Source organism: Cyprinus carpio, chromosome B14, assembly GCF_018340385.1.
Source record: "Cyprinus carpio isolate SPL01 chromosome B14, ASM1834038v1, whole genome shotgun sequence".
NCBI lineage: Eukaryota > Metazoa > Chordata > Actinopteri > Cypriniformes > Cyprinidae > Cyprinus > Cyprinus carpio.
In genome coordinates, this window is record NC_056610.1 from 19,449,081 (window position 1) to 19,469,773 (window position 20,693).

Genomic DNA, 20,693 nt, shown 5'->3' on the forward strand with positions numbered 1-20,693 from the left:
CTCATTGAAAACATACTGTTTCTGCACACAGGAGAAGACGGTAAACCAAATATTGAGGTGATCATCTTGGTTTCTACTGGAGCAGCAGCAACGTTTCTTTGGATAATGCTCATTCTCTTTGTCCGTAAATTAAGAAAGGTAAGGACTAGGCATAAGACGGTATGAAATATTCATGTTGTGATTAATTGCTAATATTGCTTTCACATGTCTAGTAAGGACTTGACAGTAAGTATACGTAAACTGTACCTGAACTACCATAAGATGTTTTTTTAAAGGTTTTGAAATAAGTAAATACTCTTACCATTAAAATAACTGATTCCCATTTATTTTATTTTTTAAATGCAATTTATTCCTTTGATGGCAAAGCTGAATTTTTAGCAGCCGTTACTCCAGTTACGTCTACTCTGAAATCTTTTTCTTCGAATGTGTGCGCACTAATTCTTATGTAACTTACAGTGATTTGTTGTTTTATTTCTGTTGCATAGTCATGGTTTTCTCCCAAAACACTCAGTGATGTGTGTGAAATTATGTAATCAGAGTCCCAAGAGTCATGGAACTACATAGGAAGAATGACAGAACCCTGTTCTTTTTTGTATGAATATTCTGTTTTATGAACTATTTATTTATTTCTACCAGCCAAGTTCAGCAGATTTAAAGACGGGGTACCTGTCCATCATCATGGATCCCGACCAGATCCCCCTTGATGAGCAGTGTGATCGTCTGCCCTATGACAGCAACAAATGGGAGTTCCCCAGAGACCGCCTCAGGCTCGGTGAGTTCAAAGATCTTTTTCATTCACTTTTACTAGCTAAAAATTTAAATTTTCCTCTGAGATCAAAGCATCTGATATAAACAGGAATGAACTCAAGTCCTTCCAGATTCATAAGTTATTCATTCATAACTCATGAGACTCATTAGAGATATCAAAGTAGTAGTTTTCAATATATATTTTTTTTATATTTTTCTATATTCAGTCAATATAGATGGCATAGCTCATACGACTTCGTTTTGGAAGAATTTCATTTAAAATGATTGATTCATATTGAAGTCTCTTTCTTGTGGTACTGAACATGTAAAGAGCAATAAAAATACAAAAATTTATCCATACACAGCTGAACACAATTGTCTCTTTCTGCCCCTTAATTGCCTTAATTCTCAGGCCTATTGTTTGAGAACGGTGGGCAACAGGGTTGTCTAAGTTTTCAAAAGAAAATATTATGCTTTTATATATCAGCAAGCGGCTTCTGTCATTCAGTCTTAACTGCTCCATGAATTCTTAGTGGAGGGTCAGTCAAGCAGTTCCAACCTCAGCAGGCTGTTTTAATTACAGCCTCACATCTTTCCTGACAGGGCATCCTGCCTGATTTATGAGTCCCCAGGACATGGCTAGCTCATGTAGACTCTCTCTCTCTTTCTCTCTGTAACAGGTAAAACTTTGGGCCATGGAGCATTTGGAAAAGTTGTAGAGGCCTCTGCATTTGGCATAGACAAGATTTCTACTTGCAAAACGGTGGCAGTGAAAATGCTGAAAGGTAACTGCAACAAAAGCCATTACAAATGACAATTTGAAAATTGACATGATTTGTTTTTAATGTCACCAGCTGCATGAACTTCAAAGTTTCTGCAAAACCTTATGATGATGTTCTCCAGCATGATTTGGAGAGTGATCCGATGAGCATCTTGTGCTTCAGTGGAAGAAAAACATCTGTTTACACAAATTTACTTATTGGATGAGTGACCTAGAAATAGACCACCAGAGCGTTTCTTTGTTTGAAATTTCAACTTTGAACTTTATTTTAATTCCCAGATTTTGATTGTGGTTTTCAGACTTTTAGACCTCACATTATATAATGATCAACAGAAACGCAGAACAAGCACAAAAAGTACTTAGTTGAATGTAATCAACATTCCTGTAAGTTTTCTCACATCACAAATTTCCTCTGTTAGAAATGTGAAGCCTTTTTATGGCAGCATTGAATACAATGATCCAGTATATTGAATGCAAATATAAATCAGGTATTGAAAACAGAAGTCCATAGTGGATCTTTTGGTATTCTTGCATGTTTCTTGAGTGCATATGAAGATAATTAGCAGCTGTTCAGGGTATTGCATGCTGCATGTGATAGTCCACAGATATAAAACCTTGGACAACAACATACGTAAGTGAACTGAATGTGCAAATACACACGTAGCATTTATCACTGACCCATGAACAGATGTTTCTTAGATCACACCAAACCAGAACTAGCACGCTTCACGTAATTGTTCAGTTTCTATTTTATTGCTTATTTCCAAAATGTCCACTGTAATACAACAATATCGAGTCAACACAGGGAATTTGTGTTATGCATTCAAGTAAAACAAATATTTTGGTCTAGTAGGACTGTATTCTCTTGCGGTTGTATTTGTTTAAACTCTGTCCGTCTGGTCAACTGTCTGCAGTGTTTGTTTAGTGATGGTGCGTTCTTACAGAGTGATGAGTGCCGCTCTGGTGGTGGTGGTGTTTTGTTTGCTCTTGATGATGATAAATCTCTGCACTCATTAAATGTGTGTTCCCACTTGTGTTATTATATTAGTCGTCCCTGTGCATTAAACACAGAACTAGAGGCAAGACTGATGCCTCCTTATGCACCACAGGTCACCTCTTAATAAAAAGCAGTTGCCTTCATTTAAATCCATTCTAATGATCAAATCTACTGCCTACATATATTTTATTTCCAGAGTATGATGTGGGCCTGCTAGATAAGCAGTCAATGTTTCATTATTTGCATGATTTTTATCACCCAAAACTTGAAAAATCTAAAATGCAAAGGAAAAATTTGTCTGCCCCCAGTTTGACATCATGAATAGTCTTCACGCTGGTTCCATTCCAGCACCAATATTCCTCTCAGTAAAAGTCACTGTGAGGTGTCTTTGGTATGAATCATGTACGAATTACTGCTCAACGTTGAACATTGCTCTCCTGTGTCATTTTGATGGGTCTAAACCACAGGAAACCTGACGTGTTAAAACAACAGCAACCCAGTCTTACTTCATGACCTCAGAAGGTCACCAGGATAGTGTTCCTGACCACATATTTCTCTAGAATGATGTACAAACGACCAAGAAACTGAAAAAGTGCTGTTTCTCTCCTTTAGACAGTTTGTAACAATGTTGCCGCCAGATGTTGATCTGTCCACTATAATTTATGGCGTGCATTATGTCTGTTTAAGTTTCCTTTAAACACAAGGACAGGCTTTGAACTTTAATTTTATACTTTCCATGTGTGAACGTGATGTTTATCCTGATTATCAAAGCACTGATCAAACTGTTTTGGTGGCATGATTTAAGTTTTACCTTTTTTATTTATAGGACAAATATAAATAATATATATAATATAATACAAATTATGTTGTTTATAGGACAATTATAAATAATAATATATATAATATAATACAAAATAATGTATCTGTGTAGATCGATAGACAGATGTAAGACATTACATTAATTAATCCTCCAACTTCCTCTACACTCAACAGCCGGAGCTACAAATAATGAATGGAGAGCTTTAATGTCTGAACTGAAGATTCTGATCCATATTGGTCATCATCTCAATGTAGTCAATCTGCTAGGAGCTTGCACAAAGCGTGGAGGTAAGAGCAAGCTGGCAGAGAGAATTCAACCATGGCGATATGAGAATTTTGTAAAATGTTTTAAACTTTTTCCTCTCTGTTGGTGTGCGCTCAGGTCCACTAATGATAATCGTGGAATACTGCAAGTATGGAAACCTTTCCAACTACTTGAGAAGTAGGAGGGGAGATTTTGTGGTTTACAAGGTAAGCAGAATATCTCTTGTACATTTATGCAATGATTTAACATGATGATGCATTATATTGATGGCAATGTGTGCCGATAACATCCACAGTCTCAGGACGGAAAGGCTCTGCGTTCCAGCTCCGGGTGTGATCTGAGCGAGCTCATCAAGCGCAGGTTGGAGAGCGTGGCCAGCACCGGAAGTTCAGCCAGCTCCGGCTTCATTGAAGATAAGAGCTACTGTGACTCGGAGGAAGAGGAGGAAGGTAGCGACTGAGTGTCTTCCTTCCCTTCTCCCCTCCTCCCTCTCAACCCCTCACCTCCACCCCACCCTCTCTGCTCTCAAGGCTCCGCTGATTGTTTTTCCCCCTCAGTCTGATAGGTGGCTTCCTCAGGGATTCATAAATACAACTGATATTTTGTACGAGCCACTGTCACCCACTGCGCGCAAAGCTTTTTCTAATTTCCTTCCCCCAGACCAGAGCTAGTCCGCTGTGGGTACACTGGGTCGTGCTGTCCCATGCCGGTTATTTCTGGTCTGATAAACTGTTTACTCAGGTGGATGATCCACCCAAAAGCCCCTCTCTTGAGTATCAATGACAAAGTGCACGTCTCCGTCCGCATCTAAAAAAAGAAGCAACGTTTCATTGTGTCTCCCTTTCGGATGTGTCTGTAGTAAACAGGGCAAAATATATTACAACTTTATTAAGGGATTGAGAGAGGATCCAAACTTTACAAATTTGTAGACAGCACAGATTGGTAGCAAAAGATATTCTTGGAAATTCTGTTTCTTTTTTTTTTGGCCTGCCAAAACTTGCATAACAAAACAATGGTTTTGATTTTGCTAATAGCCTTTACCCTCTTCTTGCAGAGCAAGAGGATTTGTATAAGAAAGTGCTCACACTAGAAGATTTGATTTGCTACAGCTTTCAAGTGGCTAAAGGCATGGAGTTCTTGGCTTCAAGAAAAGTAAGAGTCTCAAGATTTCATGAAAAGTATCTCTAACCCTTGTAATGTATCTTTGTATTCTTAGTTTGTTATGGCAGTCCATTTTAATAATAATTTCCTTTTTAAATAATTTTCTGGCTTGTAATATTTTACGGTTATAATCGAACACTGTATTTTGGCAACACTTTGAGAAGTTTTGTCCAAAAACTCTAGAATATGAAAACTCTAATTACTTCATTGATCCAACACGCTCATTCACACACATCCAACAGATGAGATTAATTGCCACGTACTAAAGATGCGGTTTAGCACATGTGGTTTAATCTCACCTCAGGTCAGAGTTTCCCCAATGCCAGTTCCATATGTTTTACATTAACACAGCTTTCCATCATGTGCTTCATCTGACAGCGTAATGCCACACATGGTTCAAATAAGACACAAAACGCATCTTCACTACAGTCGCGTTCCCTGGTCAAGACACTGAGAGTAGAAAAAACACAATTACATCCTGCTATTACAATAAACTGATAGATGAAATATGGTAAAACATATTGTAATAGGATCTCTCTTTTACTTCTGCAATGTATTCACCGTGATCTGGCCGCACGTAACATCCTGTTGTCTGAAAACAACGTTGTGAAGATTTGCGATTTTGGACTTGCAAGAGATGTATACAAGGACCCAGACTATGTCCGCAAAGGAGACGTAAGTGTGGAAGATTATCCAATTACTTCATGTCGGTCATGGTGCAGTTAGGCTGTATAATGCACACAGTGTTTCAAAACTACTTAGTGTGATGGACGCAAATGATAACGGTCCAAAAACCACTGACACTGTGAATGTTCATCTGGAAAAAGATAAAATGTTTCTGTTAATGCCAAGAGTCTTTGGCGTGCTGTTAGTCATTTTATAAGCCCTGATAATATTATTCTGGTCAAAAGATGTTTTCTTATGGTCAAGTGTGAGCCAAGACGTCACACAGATTGTATAATCAAATACACAGCAGTTTATAAGCTACACATTTAATATTGGGAGTTGTTCCTTAACAGGTGAGAGTAACGTGGTCTGCTTATCTTTTTATAGGCCAGACTTCCCTTGAAGTGGATGGCTCCAGAGGCGATATTTGACAAGATCTATACCACTCAAAGTGACGTGTGGTCTTTTGGAGTGCTAATGTGGGAGATCTTCTCTCTTGGTAAATATCATCACTGTCCTAAGAGCGTAACTCACATTCTCTTTATTCACCTATTCATTGGAGACATACACAGAACTGTTGCAACAGTTCAGGAACTTGTAGCAATTAAAAGAGTTTAAAATTCTCTCTAATGTTTTATTTTATTTTGACTGTTATCACACACAATCTTAATTTAATATTTTGGAGAGATTCGATTATGAAACGATCAAAGAATAATTTCAAGCTCTAATGATTTCAGGCATTCAGTTCTTGGAACAGTGTTTTCTGCTCTGATGTTTTCCATGAAACAAAGTGTCGGCTTTTCTTTCCTTTCTTCTATAGAGACGTCTCTTAGACTTTGTTTGTTTGCTTTACTGGTTCAGTGCATTTTACACCAAAGCAAAAAGCCCAGACAGGATTCAGCACCCATTTCAAAGTTAAACACATGAAGTACTGTAGGAAGGCAACTCAGCACATGCTGTGCTTCATCCAAATAGAAATAAAATGAACTCAAGAGTCCCCAATCAAAGACACCTGGCACAAACCAGGCTGCTCATGAGGTGCCCTGCGCTATCAACCTCCTCCAGATGTAGAGGGCTATAACTGTCTCCGCTTATTTTGCCAGTAATAGTGTAGAAATCAAAAGTGGTAAATATTTTTTTTGGCATTATAACTTTTTCACAATAACATAAAAATATAACACAATGCAAGGTTTTTCACAATACTAAGCAACCACTAAATTGTATATTTAAATCCCTAAAATTCTAGATAATAAATGTGGTTTCAGACTTGTAAATATATAAATGTGTTTTTAAAGATTTGCCTTGTAAATGCATAATGAATAAACCAGAAACAACAGTAAAATTCCCCTAAATCTACATTCACACTGGGTGCAATGAACTCTGTGGGAAAATAGTAGGGCATCATTTCACATGTTAAAATAAAGCAACATTTATAGGAAAACACAATATAAATAAACCATTATCAGTGATATAGAAGGAATAGGATCTTAACTGATGACTCTGAGCTGTCACAACCACTGGGCCGCGCTGATTTAAGTTGGTGTCAAATAGACTAACACGAAAAGTTTAGAAAAAGTATTATTGCTACTTGATGGTGTCCATGGGAGAAAAGTTTGCACCGCACCCAAAGTACACGCTCATGTTTTGTGTTGTGGATTGAATTTCTTATCCCTGTTTTTCTAGGCACTCCACATCTACTGCACTCTATTCCCAAAGTTGCAGGAGATTTCAAGTGCTGTTAATGTATTTATTTTTAATGACTACCTAATCTATGTCAGAAGGGGGTTTAGATCATAGTTTAATGAAAGATTGAACTTGTCCGAGATTCATTGTTATGATCTGCATATTTCAGTGGTGTTCAGATATTATTAAAAGGATTTCACTCAAGTAAATGAAAATATTGTTTCATGAATCATGGTTTATGCAAGTGTGCAGCAAAGCCTCAACAGTCTGCAAATTCATGCTGTCTTAATAATTTAGTGTTTCTGGAGAAAACAGCTTTGCGTAGAGTTTTCAAGTTCAGTCAGATTGGCCCCGCTGATGCTGATTGTGCAGAGGTCTTTCCATTGATCTCTCTGTGCTCTCAACCCACTTCACAGTTTAGTGAGCTTCTTGTCAGACCCTTTGAAGTGGCCAGAGCTCTATTTCATGGAAAAGTCTTGATAACCCCATTATTCTCTTTCTTCTCACCAGGTGCCTCCCCTTACCCTGGCTTACACATTGATGAGGAATTCTGCTGCCGACTGAAGGAGGGCACCAGGATGAAAGCTCCTGAATACTCCTCCTCTGAAATGTAAGAGTCGCTCTGCTTGTGTCACTAATATATATATGTATATATATATATGACTGCCTGTTACCTATCCTAGCACAGGCCACTGTACCAAAGTATGCATGGACATTTTTTAAGGTATTTATTTTTTGAAATGTCATTAAGTAAGTTCCTTCTGTGTGATCCCGGGACTTTTAAACAAACTTGAAGTGAGCCCAAAACAAACCTCACCTCACTCTTTAACCCCCTACAAAACTTTTTAGGATTATTAACTGAAATCTGCTCTCTGGGGAAAGAAACTCTTCTCCTATCGATACAGTTGAAATGAGCAGAAATATCTAATTTCATTGCTTTGACACAAGACTGAAGCCTTAAATGGAAACAGATCAATTATTCACTAAGAAAAAGAAAAGAAGCAGCTTCTGATTGGCAGCTAGTTTATAGTGCAGTTGATGTGTGCTAGGGATCCATTACAAACTTACACCAATGCAGCTGAAACTCAAGCTCACATTAAAGACTTCAGTCTACCCAAGCAGCAAGGGGTGGCCAAGCACAGTGGCAGGGCCCCTGGGCATCAGACAGGGAAACCCACCGGCAAGATACTCCCATTGTGATTACAGGGTTAGAGAGCAAGCCAAAACAAAATCTGAAAGTTTTCAGATGTAACAAGATATGAGAGAAGAGGTCATGGTATCAGTTTTAAATGTGGAAAGGAAGTGAAGCGGACAACTTCAGATTAGAGTTGCTTTTAAATAGGTGCACAGAACTGAATCGCCTCATTCTGAGAAAGACTACTTACAGCCGGTTCTCAATAACAACCCCTACTGCTGTCAAAGAAGTGCTCTACTCAATCTTCATTTTGAAACTATGGGCTAGTTCAGGATGGTAATTTTTTTATATCTGATATTCTGTAACTGTATCATACGCACTTGGAAACCTGAACAGAGCACTTATGTTTTAAACATAGCACGTAATGCGAGTTGTCTCACATTTGCAATCACACACTCCAGTTGAACATAACAAGAGGTCATAAAAGATGGTGATTGGAGATGACCTACAAAATGCAATCCAGACCTCAGACCTGAATTGAATTCGGCCCTTATAAATACAGCCTTTCTGAGGCCAAGTCCTCAAAACCCACAAGTCTTTCCATTCTGCTTCAAAGAAATTGTCAACTAGCATTGCAGATAAGGGTCAATTTAATATACTGTTTTACCTTTAGCACTAATAACACTGTTCTTCAAGTGAGAAGAGACTGTGATCAAGTTATGTGCTGGCATCAAGGTTAAACATTACTATATTTCCGACCCTGGGAGTGACCCTGAACAAACTAGAGAATTGAATCATCTGTAGAATCATCTGTCTAGACTGATTCACCCATTTAATGATAAACTGGTTCCCACTGTCCCACAGGCCCATAACTATCCAATACACTGAACTAAATGCTATGGGCTGTCATTAATATATTTTCCATAAACATTTCCATAAGTATGAGCGCAACTTGAGAGGATATAGAACATCCTGGTGTATCGTTGATTTTAGAGGAACCAGCATTTGCCATTTTTCTGAACTTCCTGTTAGTTTAAGGAGTTGCTCCATCTGGATTCATTAAAAAAACCATTTTAGAGGTCCTGCTTCCTCCTGCTAATCTCCTACACAGCCCTGGAGAAGAGTACCTCCTCTCTGATCACTACCTAATTCAAACCCAGATGGATATATTAGTTGATTAGTGTAAGGAAGTAATGAGTCATTAACTAGTACAGTAATTTTTCCATACTCTAAATTGCCCAATATTGTGCTAATCAGACGGGATCAGAGAGTTTCATGGGTAACAGGCTTTATTTATACAAGGACCTGTGAGTGCAACACCGTAGTATAAACAGGATACAGCTCAATCATCGGCAGTCATCATTTTTTCAAATGCCTGCTTAGTGCATTGACGCCCCAGTGTTTCACAACTGAAACTAAGCCTTCAGATAAACTTAACCATTATAGGCCAATGCAAAATCCAATAAAGGACCCCAGACGTCCCTTGTGGGGAGAGATGCTGACAGCTTGTGTAAAGCAGGAGGAAGTTCCTCTCAACACAAACTCTCATCCTGAGAATGGTGCAGTGAAAACACTCAGCCTCACTCCTCGTGTCACGCACTGAATATTATTGATAACAGTAATTAATTGGATAAACCGGATTTGCAGAATAACCTAGAGGTCAAGGCAAAGGGTGTAATTCATGAGGGATGGTGTAGCTGATGAAGAATTGCAATTTATGATTATGGCGTATTATTTTCAAAGGACATTCTTTAACGTGTGCCTGTGTCTCTCCATAGATATCAAACCATGTTAGACTGCTGGCATGGAGAACCATCCAAGAGGCCCACTTTCACAGAGCTGGTAGAGAGGCTAGGAGATCTGCTACAAGCTAGTGTGCAGCAGGTAAGAGAGTCTCATGCACTTCATTACATTGCATGGGTTTCCCACAGACTTTATTTAAATGTTTACAACTCTGACCACAGCAAAACCACAAGGATTTTATGGGATGAGAGATGCATTGCCATTACACAGGCAAAACCATGTTAGACTGTCACTGCAAACTGTGTTTAACAGCTACTCGTAGATGAAAGGTGAATATTTTATGAATGTGATGAATGGAAAAATTTAAAGTGAGTTTGGAGTGACTAAAGAAATGTTAAGACAAGCAAAGTCACTCATGAAGAAAAATAAAGTAAGAAATGAATCATGGCTTGAATAGAAGATATGGTCTCAGTAAAAGACTACACTACACAGCATAGAGAACAAAACATATTCCAAGCCATCTGAATTGGAAGCCATCCAAACTCTCTCTTTCTCACATAAGGAATCAAGCTTAGTGTACTGCCTTGACTGCCCCTCATAACATCATCTCCATAAAACATATTCACACATTCCTTTGCAGATTTATGTACAGATTCCTCCAGAATCCTATAAAAGTATATGCAGGGTGATGTCACAGTTTCAAAATGAGCTGAATGTTTAAACATCTTCTCTGTCTTAGGAGGGAAAACACTACATCCCAATCAACACGGCCCTGTTGAGCAAAGCAGACCCCTCAAACCTGAGACCCACAGAGGGGACCTCCACCAGACCTGTCTCTCTTAGAGATTCCGGGACGGCTTGGTAAGATAGCTTTATCTTATCCATGTAACGAATATATGCTCAAACTGATTTGATTTTGTAATTCAGTTGTTATTAATCACTTGGAAGGACAATATTCATGAGGACTATTTTAGAAATCTCTTTTTTTGTAGATAAGGTTCTACCATCTATTTTCTGGTTTCCATTCATTTTCCTGTTTCAAACATGCACTACACTTCATCCCAACAGCCTTGAATGCTTGAATGGTTTAAAAGTGAAGGAAAGCACTAATTGGTTCTTGATAAGAAACGGTCCTCATAGGCCCCTCATGGAATTTCCTCTTTTGCCACAAATGCTGTTTCAGGATTTATGCCGCCTTAAGATAATATTTATCCAACCCTTGTGTTTCCATAGGTCCTTCAAGTATATTTGTAGAGAACAGTATCGAAATGGTGCAATCCATGTTATCCCCTAAGCTGAATTTAAAAGATATCGCTTTACCCTGCTGCGCAAAATTAAATTACAAATATTTTATCCAACACAGTATTGAACTTTTACTTGGAAACTGTGATACCGAACATATCCCTCTCACTGTAATGTGTTTCATGTATTTGTTTGGATCTGCCAGACATGATGTCATGAGAAACCCTCCACACTGATCTGATATTTGATGCTTTCAGGAACATCAAGATCCGCCCAGCGAGTGTGAAGACCTTTGATGAAGTAATCATGGAGAATGGAAGCAACAAGATCCACGAGGTGAAGAGCTGGTTTTTCACACCCTCCCCTTCATAAGAAAAGGCACATTACTAAATAATGCAAATTGCATTTGTGGTTAAATCATGTTTGGTTGTTCACAGGGAGGCCAGTCAGACAGCGGAATAGGTCTGTCTTCAGACGACCTGAAGACACTGAAGCGTCTGGAGTCACTGGCCAGACCCCGGAGTTTCATGGCCCGAGCGTAAGTATAGTACATTCAATACTATTTAGACTTTTTGCCTGGACCACAGGAATGGGTAGGTCTGCCGGCATATGCCCTGGAGACCCTCCCACTGGGCTGGAATGTAGATGCCACAATTGTCTTAGTTTCTCCCCCCCATCTCCACACGACTCCAGCCACTACCCCTTTTCTTTGAGAGACGTGCCTGCGCGAGAGTCTCTCAGACAATGGCACAGTGGAGAGATATTGCCTAAGGTGACAATCTCAACAGCCAGACAACAAAAGCAGTGCTGGGCGTGTGACTTGTTAAAGCTGGCTGTAAGATCTGGTGACTAGCATCTTTGTTTGTACCGCTTGGGTCGTAATGGCCTCTGACTCCATCACTGAAACATGCTACAGATATGGCACATGGCCATCTCATACAACAACATGCCTTTATTTTATTTAGGAAGCATTTGAGAGAATGAGTGTTTAATACTTTTAGTGATTACAATATATTCCATTTGGGGTTCTATTATTTTTGCTACAGAAGGTAAGCTGTGAATACAACCTAAATATATTGAATGCTTAATAAAAATTAAGATGATCTCCTTAAAAACATAGTCAGTTCTTGCCTAATAATTTATGAACCACAGACTAAAGTGTGCTGGGCTCTGAGACATCATTACTTGTTCATAAATGGGCCCCAGGGCAAATGGTGCTGAAAACTAAAGTGAAGGTGGCCTTTTAAGTTATTAATGCCAGGTCTGTATTAGCCAGGTCTGGATTAGCCTTGGTTTTGTTAAAGCGTTTGAGATCCTAGGCTGCATTTATGGTCTTCCAATGCAGCAAAGGCCAGGGTTAATCTACAAAGGTTATCCTCTAAATTGCATTCAAGGCCTTGTGGACTATATGGCATCCTAATATTTGAGGGCAGGAGTTTGGACCACCAATTGCAGCTAGACAAATAGTGGTAATCTCTTACTGATTGGAGGTTTATGACTCAGACCTGGAGAGGCAATGTGGTTAACTGACTAATCATGATCATGCTGTTTAGAAGTGTTCAGTCTAAATATGTGACTGGCTATAGATTGACAGCTGAGTTCAACAGTGGCTACACCACAATGCCAGGGCTATATTATATGATCTTCAGCTATAAAATTATCTTATTTTACGGTCTTGTAAAAAAAAAAAAAATTCATCTATACTACCACTCAAAAGTTTTGTGTCAGCATGATTTTTTAAAAATAAATTTATACTTTAATTCAACAAAAACGCATTAAATTGCTAAAAAGAAAAAGTGACGGTAAAAACATTTACATTTACATAAAAAGGAGTAATGAAAAATCAGCAAAATCCAACAAATTAATGCATTAATAAATAAAAATTAATGAAAAAAAAAACAGTTGAGCAGTAGTGTATAGATCAAGTATTTTTTGAAGTAAAGCTTTCATTATCAAAAAATAATCCCCAACATGGAGCAATTACTTTCTAAGAAAATAAATTGTTCACTACAGTGTACAGATATGACTGTGAGCGAGTCAACAGCATGATACAAGAGACATGAAAAGCAGCGCCAAACATCTGACCGCCGAATGCTGCGATCAACCAATCAAATTCAAGTGTTCCACAGAGAGCTGTGTAACCTTGTTTTAATACCACCACACCACACTTCCACCATTTTTAAATTCCTCTACTGCTATGATTGATGAGCCAAGTTTGATTACAAATGAATGTAGTCAACAGGTTTGGATTAAAAACACTCTGAGTCTGGCCTCGTGTCAGCACTCCCCCGACTTTACATGTCCAGTGCCCTCTTTATCCCAACCTGATATGATGAAAAGCTGGGAACAGACTGCAACCAGCTGGCAAATCCATGCACAAGTTGCCATGGTCACAGGCATGGGAAAAAAAGAGCCACTCGGAGCATGTAGAGAAAGATGTATATATTGTAAAGAGGCGGCCCCTGCCGAGGACCCACTCAATCACTGTCACCTTTGACCTTCTACAGCTTTACTACTACGTCCAAGATTCTCCCTCCACATTGTGCCTCTGGATTACACGTGGTACTCTCACATTTAGTATGCACATATGTGAAGTGCTTGGCACTGACAGCTCTGCTTCACTCTGTGTTCAAACCCCAATACATGCCATTTCGCATAGGTATTTACTGCTAATTATCACCCCTTGAGAGACTATAGACTAAAAGCAATGCAAACTCACAGACTCCCTCCAGGGTGTCTTGACCCATTGACCCCAGATGAAGAGTTGTAGCAACACACAGAGCAAAGTACAACAGAATAATACTATTTCAATTGGAATTCATTCGAATCGCTTTGCTTCTTCCACAGGATGAAGAGCAAAAGTAAGGAGTCAGTTCTGCTGGAGGGCGAGAAGGAGAAATACCCACTACTTGTTCCCTCACTGGTCCTGAGTCTGGAGGACTCTCTCGACCCAGAGCTGGAATGTCATAGCCCACCTCCAGACTATAACTATGTGGTCCGTTACTCCACACCACCTGTTTGAGTTGATCTGCATTCTTTAGCCACCAGAAGTGTCACCCGGTTTTGGAGGATCTGATTGGTTGGGTCCATTTTGTCTCTGCACATTAGATCTCTTTTATTTTCCCCCACTTTATTCTGTACTGGACTGGTCATTCAGAGTTTCACATTTTCTCTTTCTGTGCACTTTTTCAAGGTAGTGTGTGAGTACAGTGGGCTGCCACTCGTATCATTGTGGCAGTCTGACATACAAACGGACCACCTCAGGTATTCCTGCAGTCTACTGTGAACACAACAAGCACATTTTATTACAATAATGGCACTGTTTTTCCCAGCATTTTTCATACAGAATGGTGGCTAATTATGAAATCATTTGTTCAGTGGTTGGAATGAGAGGACAAAGGCAATTCTTATTTTATTTCTAGATAAATATTTTATTGTAATGAAAACTGGAATTTTGGTTATATGGTATTCTATTTTTATTTTGCTAAAATTATTTCGGAGCTCACTAAAGCTCTTTTTCGTTTTAGGAAAATATTTTTCTTTAGAATAAATTTCACTTATATTTTACTCTGTCAGACGCAAATGTCAAACAAAGACCACAGATCATGAATAATTGAATGTGCGGTCTGAAATTCCTTCCCGGAACTCAATCTGAAATTGCAGGACACATGATCATCAACACTACGGATGCACATTGTATTTCCAGGATCTGTTGCTTCGGCCTGAGGGCCGTTTTCCTGAGTCTTGTTCAATGAAGATAAAATAAATCACCTTTGTTCCCGCATATAGTATTTTTTTATCCTCATAGCTCTTAATCTGGATAATTTTAAAGAAATTAGTCAAGCTTAACGTTTAACACATGGCAGAACTCCGTTATCATTCAGTCTATCACTGTGAAAAATGTTTCTAAAGCCTTATCAAGTAAATTATTCATGCACATTTAATAGGAAACATTCTGTTAATTATCGATCAAATGTGGACCACAATAAAACGGCCTTGCTCTGTTCAACAATAGTTACACTGCGTTGTGTACTTTCCATATTTATGTTGTTTACACTACTGTATACATAACAGCACGTAATATGTTGTGCAGCTATTAACCAGAGGAACGTATTCTGTTACTGATTCAGTAGTCTTTCATGCTAAAATACTACTAAAGCTTGCAGGGCAGGCTGTAATATTGTCAACAGGCTGGTCACTATATAAATGGTCATGATGATTATAGTAAAAACCTGCACACATGTAGGTGCTATCAGTATTAACTACTTAACATGACGGAATGGGTGGGAAATCATTGCATTGGCTAAATCAGATTGGATATTGACAGTTGTAAAAACAGTTAGGCCTGTTATTGCTAATTATTATTAAGTCCAAGTACTACATTCAAAGTTGATGGACTGTCTTCCAAATATGAAATGTATATACTATCAAATGATGCTTTCAGTAATGTTATTTTGACTGCCTGGTATTTGTGAAATAAATTTGTATGCACTGATATTTTCTACATATATTTGTTTTGTATTATAATTGTATTTTAATATTAACCAAGCATAAATAAAGATCTATATATTTATATATAGCACCTTTTCAGAGTCATGATTGCGTTTGTACTAGTACAATGACAATGGTTTGCCTGTCAAGTACTGCATTCTGCTTCCTATAGCAGGATTTCCGATAAGGTATATTTCCAGTAAGGTTAGGCTGACTATTATAAGATTCTTGGTGGAGATGGTTAGGCTGTGTGGCATCGGTGCACTGCTCCTTGGTTGCAGACACATTTCCTGAATGGGGCGAGGTGACGGCAGTCTGTCTGTCACCAGGACAATACCTCTGTGGCAACAAAAGGAAGGGCTTCTCCATCATTCCCATCAAAACAGAGCTCCAAACACAAAACTTCCTAAGGGCCAACAGTGCCCCCCAGCTTTGGCGCTAAAACGCTAAAGGTGAAAAAGGTGAATATTGTTGCCGTTTCTGCTTGTCATATTAAAGATAAACAACTGTGTGCTTTGTAAAAGTTCACTTGACTTATTGAGGATTGGCGGTGTGTTATTGGCTTGTTGTGAAGGTTGTGAGACATGCAAACTGATTCAGGAATATGAGCTATAAACAAACAAGGGAAGGATGTTGGGAGGGTTAGGGTTCATCATAAGCGCAAACGTGGCATTCACGCACACCTCATATTTTTCCAAACTCACAGGAAGTACATAGAGTCTCCGAGCTCTACAGCTAATCAGAGTTCTCAATTTCCTTTGCTACAAATGAATATGAATATTACGTGATCATGCATCATTTCCTCATTTTTTCCATTTTATTAACCAATAAAAAGTACTAAATAACACAAAAATATCTAGCTACAATTATATATATATATATAGCTACTTCAATTGATAAAAATATATATATATATATAATATAACAAACTCACTAATCAACAAAAAGAAATTAACACTTTCATTCAGCAAGGACACGTTCAATTGATCAAAAGTGACAATAAATTCTGTTCTTTTGAACTTTCTATTCATCAAAGAATCCTGAAAAAAGTTTACAGAAAATATTAAACTGATTTTAAATTGATAATAATAAATGTTTCTTGAGTATTGTTAAATTGTAATATTATTTCACAATATATTTTTTATCATATAAATGCAACTGAGCATATGAGACCTCTATCCAAAACTTTTTTTAAATCTTCCTTTTGAATGGTAATGAGAATTCCCAGAGGATTTTTGGCACTTTATAATTATATGAATTGTGAATTGCAGTTTTCATCTTAATAGTCTATAATGGAATCTTCTAAAATTATCTTTGAGAAAAACATCACGTATGCATCTAATTAAAGGCTATCTCCTGTTGGGACCGATTTGTTTTTCTCTTTCAACAATGTGAAAGTCCCTGCGCTGCCACTTCCAGAGTCCCTTCCCAAGGAAAATAGGCCCCTGGTGGCAAGATGCTTCATTAATAACTAAAACAGAGGTGGTATATTGCTGCCTTTGGGAGTCTGCCAAAACTCATTCCTGCAATCAGTGACAAAACAGAATGCCTTGAAATCCTATCATACCCCATTCTCCTTCCATTGTGATCAGACCTCAGGCAGTACGTGTCGGCAGCAACACATCCAGCACCATCACACTGAACACTGGGGCCCCCCAAGGATGTGTGCTGAGCCCCCCTCCTCTTCACTCTGCTGACCCACGACTGCACACCGTCACACAACTCCAACCTCTTTATTAAGTTTGCGGATGACACGACTGTGGTGGGTCTCATTAGCAACAGAGATGAGACAAACTACAGGAGCGAGGTGAGCCGCCTGGCCGGGTGGTGCAGTGACAGCAATCTCTCTCTGAACGTGGAGAAGACGAAGGAGATTGTTGTGGACTTCAGGAGAGCGCACACTCAGCATGTTCCTCTGACCATCAACGGTGCGACTGTGGAGAGAGTGAGCAGCACCAAGTTCCTGGGTGTGCACATCACAGAGGACCTCTCCTGGAACGACAACACCGCAACACTGGCCAAGAAATCACAACAGCGTCTCTACTTCCTCCGCAAACTGAGGAGGAGCCAGAGCCCCACCCCCCATCATGTACACCTTCTACTGAGGCACCATCGAGAGCATTCTGACCAGCTGCATCACTGTGTGGTATGGCGCCTCCAACGCGTCCTGCCAGAAGACTCTGCAACGCATAGTGAGAGCAGCTGAGAAGATCATTGGTGTCTCTCTCCCCTCCCTCCAGGACATTTATGGAACCCGTCTCACTCGAAAAGCCCTCTGCATTGCAGGTGATCCCACTCACCCGTCACACAGCTTCTTCAGTCTGCTCCCATCAGGGAGGAGACTGCGGAGTCTCCAGGCCAGGACCAGCAGACTGAAGGACAGCTTCATCCATCAGGCTGTCAGGAAGCTGAACTCGCTCCCGAACTTACCCCCCCGTCCCTCTTCTGCCTCAGGCACCACTGAACTATGAAACCCCCGCCCCCCCCCCCAGGTCCCACATCCCCAGGTCCTTCCACCCCCCCTCCCTCTAACATACGAATGTCATGCACCAGTCACTTTGTGCAGCAGTGGTCTGCTCACTACTCATTCACCATGGATCTGACATCATTCTACCTCCTCATCAGTCAGTTTAATAAAATAACTGCTCTGAGCCCTTTGTCACTTTGTCACTTTTAATCAGACTGAATAAGATATTTTTTTATGCACTAAAAATCTTTTTATCTGCACTGTTTGTTCACTGGTTTGCACTCTATCTGCCATGTGCCTTGCGCTGCTTTTATTTAACCTTATTTTTATTTTATTTTTTCTATTATGTCTTTTTTACATTCCCTTATTGTATAGTTTTATCTTATATTTTATATTTGATCTAGATTTTTTAGGCTCTACTGTTAGTGTTATCTGTATGCACCGGGGGTCTGAGAGTAACGCAATTTCGATTCTCTGTATGTATGTACTGTACATGTGGAAGAATTGACAATAAATCAGACGTCACAAAACCAGAAATTATTTTATATTCCCTCCTCTCGCACTTCTCACGCTGTGTTCTGGTGAGGGAGTGCAGGGAACGGCAGGATCGGGGTTGGGGGGAACCACATCCGTACCTCTCACCTACAGCCTGGGACAATGGGGTAGACCTCACTCACCACAGATATGGCTTTTGCCCACCTTTTCCCAGAAAGGTAGCACTGAAAATACAAATAGCCCCAAATATTTTAATAAACTCCCATGACGCCCAAAGGCAGGGTCAAAGAGTTCTGACTAAATCACAACAGACTGTTTATCTTAAAAATAGCTGTCTTAGACTTTGGCCTTCAGATCAAAGTAAATTCTTTTTGTCCCCACTGGATTCCAATGACTAAAAATGAACTGTTTATAATCTGTCAAGAATTCTGACATTGAAAACAATTCAGAAACATCTGATCTACTGCGCTATGGGAACTGTGGACTCGAATCTGCTTAAGCATTGAACCAAAGGCTGTCTAGATACTGTATGCTTTTTGACAGAATAAAAAAATATTCTCCTGGTTTATGTTGTAAAGAAAAACAAGATGGGATTACTGATGATGAACTCATAAATGATGAATGGTAATGTGAAACTCGTGCAAATGTTGGTAAAGTGGGAAAAGCTTTCAGAATTAACTGAACTGATGGGGGTTTGTGGTTGTATCTGACAGAAATCCTCAGAACAGTGAATTTGGACCAAACAACTAAGGTCTCACCAGTAATATCCATCCATACCGCCTTTTATCGTCTTCTCATGCATATATGAATGTTTATGCCACTGCTCTTGAGTATATGCTGTCTTAGAGCAACTGATCCGTTGTGGAATTTGTTGGATACAAAATTTTTATAGCCACATGTGTTTGTTTTTCAGTGTTTAGCTATAGTATATTAAAAATAAGATTTTGAGGATATTCTTTAACAAAACTTCTCACAACATTTATTCATTTCAGATTTTACACAGGAGAATTAAACTAGAGAATGACTGCAGTCTATAAAGTCCATGATAAGAACATTACATCTAACATTTAATTTAAACTAAAAATAAATGTAAATTTAGCAATGGTCTATATGGACAGTATTGTGACTAGTTCTCATAGTGGAAAAGAAAATGAGAAAACATATGATTCGTAATTTAAACTATTTTGAGTGCAATGTGTCCCCAAACCATCATAAATTTGGGACAAACATGTTATTTTCAAGTTTCCAAAAAAAAGATCTGTCATGCTGAGAGCATCTCTCGCCTCAGATAAAGCATTCTTCCTTTAGACAGAAGAGAACGGAATCCTTTCCAAACAAAACCTTTGAAATCCTTCTCCATCCTTATTTAAGACTCACAAAATTTTAAGACTCACATAATATTACGATAAAATACTTACAAATAAATAAATAAGAGTGAGTGTTATTTCTTAAATAAAGCCAAGCATCTTAAACTTGTTCTGTCAGGCTCTCTTTAGTATGCTCTATTTTTTTGGCACTTCTCATACAGGGACAGGCTATATTTTACTCATTTGTGGAACATACAGTCTACTGTGACATTATCGCTAACGGAATTGTCATATCCAAACAATGGACAGGCCACAGTGCCACAGGTCACGCCTTATCAGATTTTTATACTGCCCATATATATAGCGAATAGCAATGTTACAACATTAGACAACTGTGCAACAGAAATGTATCTGATTATACGTCACATGCAATCATTACAACTAATTCACATAACTACGTTATTCAATGATCCATTCCGCAGACGGCGCAGTTTCACGTAAACAAATTACTTGGTGTATACTGCCCTCTAGAGGTCCTTCTGTAGTTGTGCTGATTAATTTATAATGAAATCTCAAGATCATTCTTCATTTCGTTAAAACACAGTAAGGGAAGGATGTAGAAATAACGTGTTGTAGGCTACCATAAATATCAGAAAATGTGTCATAAACGTGTCCGTGCAGCAACTACATTTTA

At 38.9% G+C, this 20,693-nt stretch overlaps 1 protein-coding gene across 2 annotated transcripts in view; it reads left to right on the top strand.

Annotated features, from left to right (window-relative positions):
- LOC109113326 (vascular endothelial growth factor receptor kdr-like) overlaps positions 1–15,821 on the top strand; it is a 42,129-nt gene extending 26,308 nt beyond the window's left edge. For both annotated transcript variants that reach the window (XM_042738419.1, XM_042738418.1), the window contains exons 16-30: positions 32–138; positions 637–772; positions 1,428–1,532; positions 3,519–3,632; positions 3,727–3,815; positions 3,905–4,058; positions 4,664–4,761; positions 5,323–5,445; positions 5,824–5,935; positions 7,630–7,729; positions 10,033–10,138; positions 10,737–10,858; positions 11,497–11,575; positions 11,677–11,777; positions 14,087–15,821. In XM_042738419.1, coding sequence (XP_042594353.1) covers positions 32–138; positions 637–772; positions 1,428–1,532; positions 3,519–3,632; positions 3,727–3,815; positions 3,905–4,058; positions 4,664–4,761; positions 5,323–5,445; positions 5,824–5,935; positions 7,630–7,729; positions 10,033–10,138; positions 10,737–10,858; positions 11,497–11,575; positions 11,677–11,777; positions 14,087–14,261 — 1,721 coding nt within the window. In that variant the 3' untranslated portion in view covers positions 14,262–15,821. The remainder of the gene's footprint in view (positions 1–31; positions 139–636; positions 773–1,427; positions 1,533–3,518; positions 3,633–3,726; positions 3,816–3,904; positions 4,059–4,663; positions 4,762–5,322; positions 5,446–5,823; positions 5,936–7,629; positions 7,730–10,032; positions 10,139–10,736; positions 10,859–11,496; positions 11,576–11,676; positions 11,778–14,086) is intronic.
- The last annotated feature ends 4,872 nt before the right edge of the window (positions 15,822–20,693 follow it).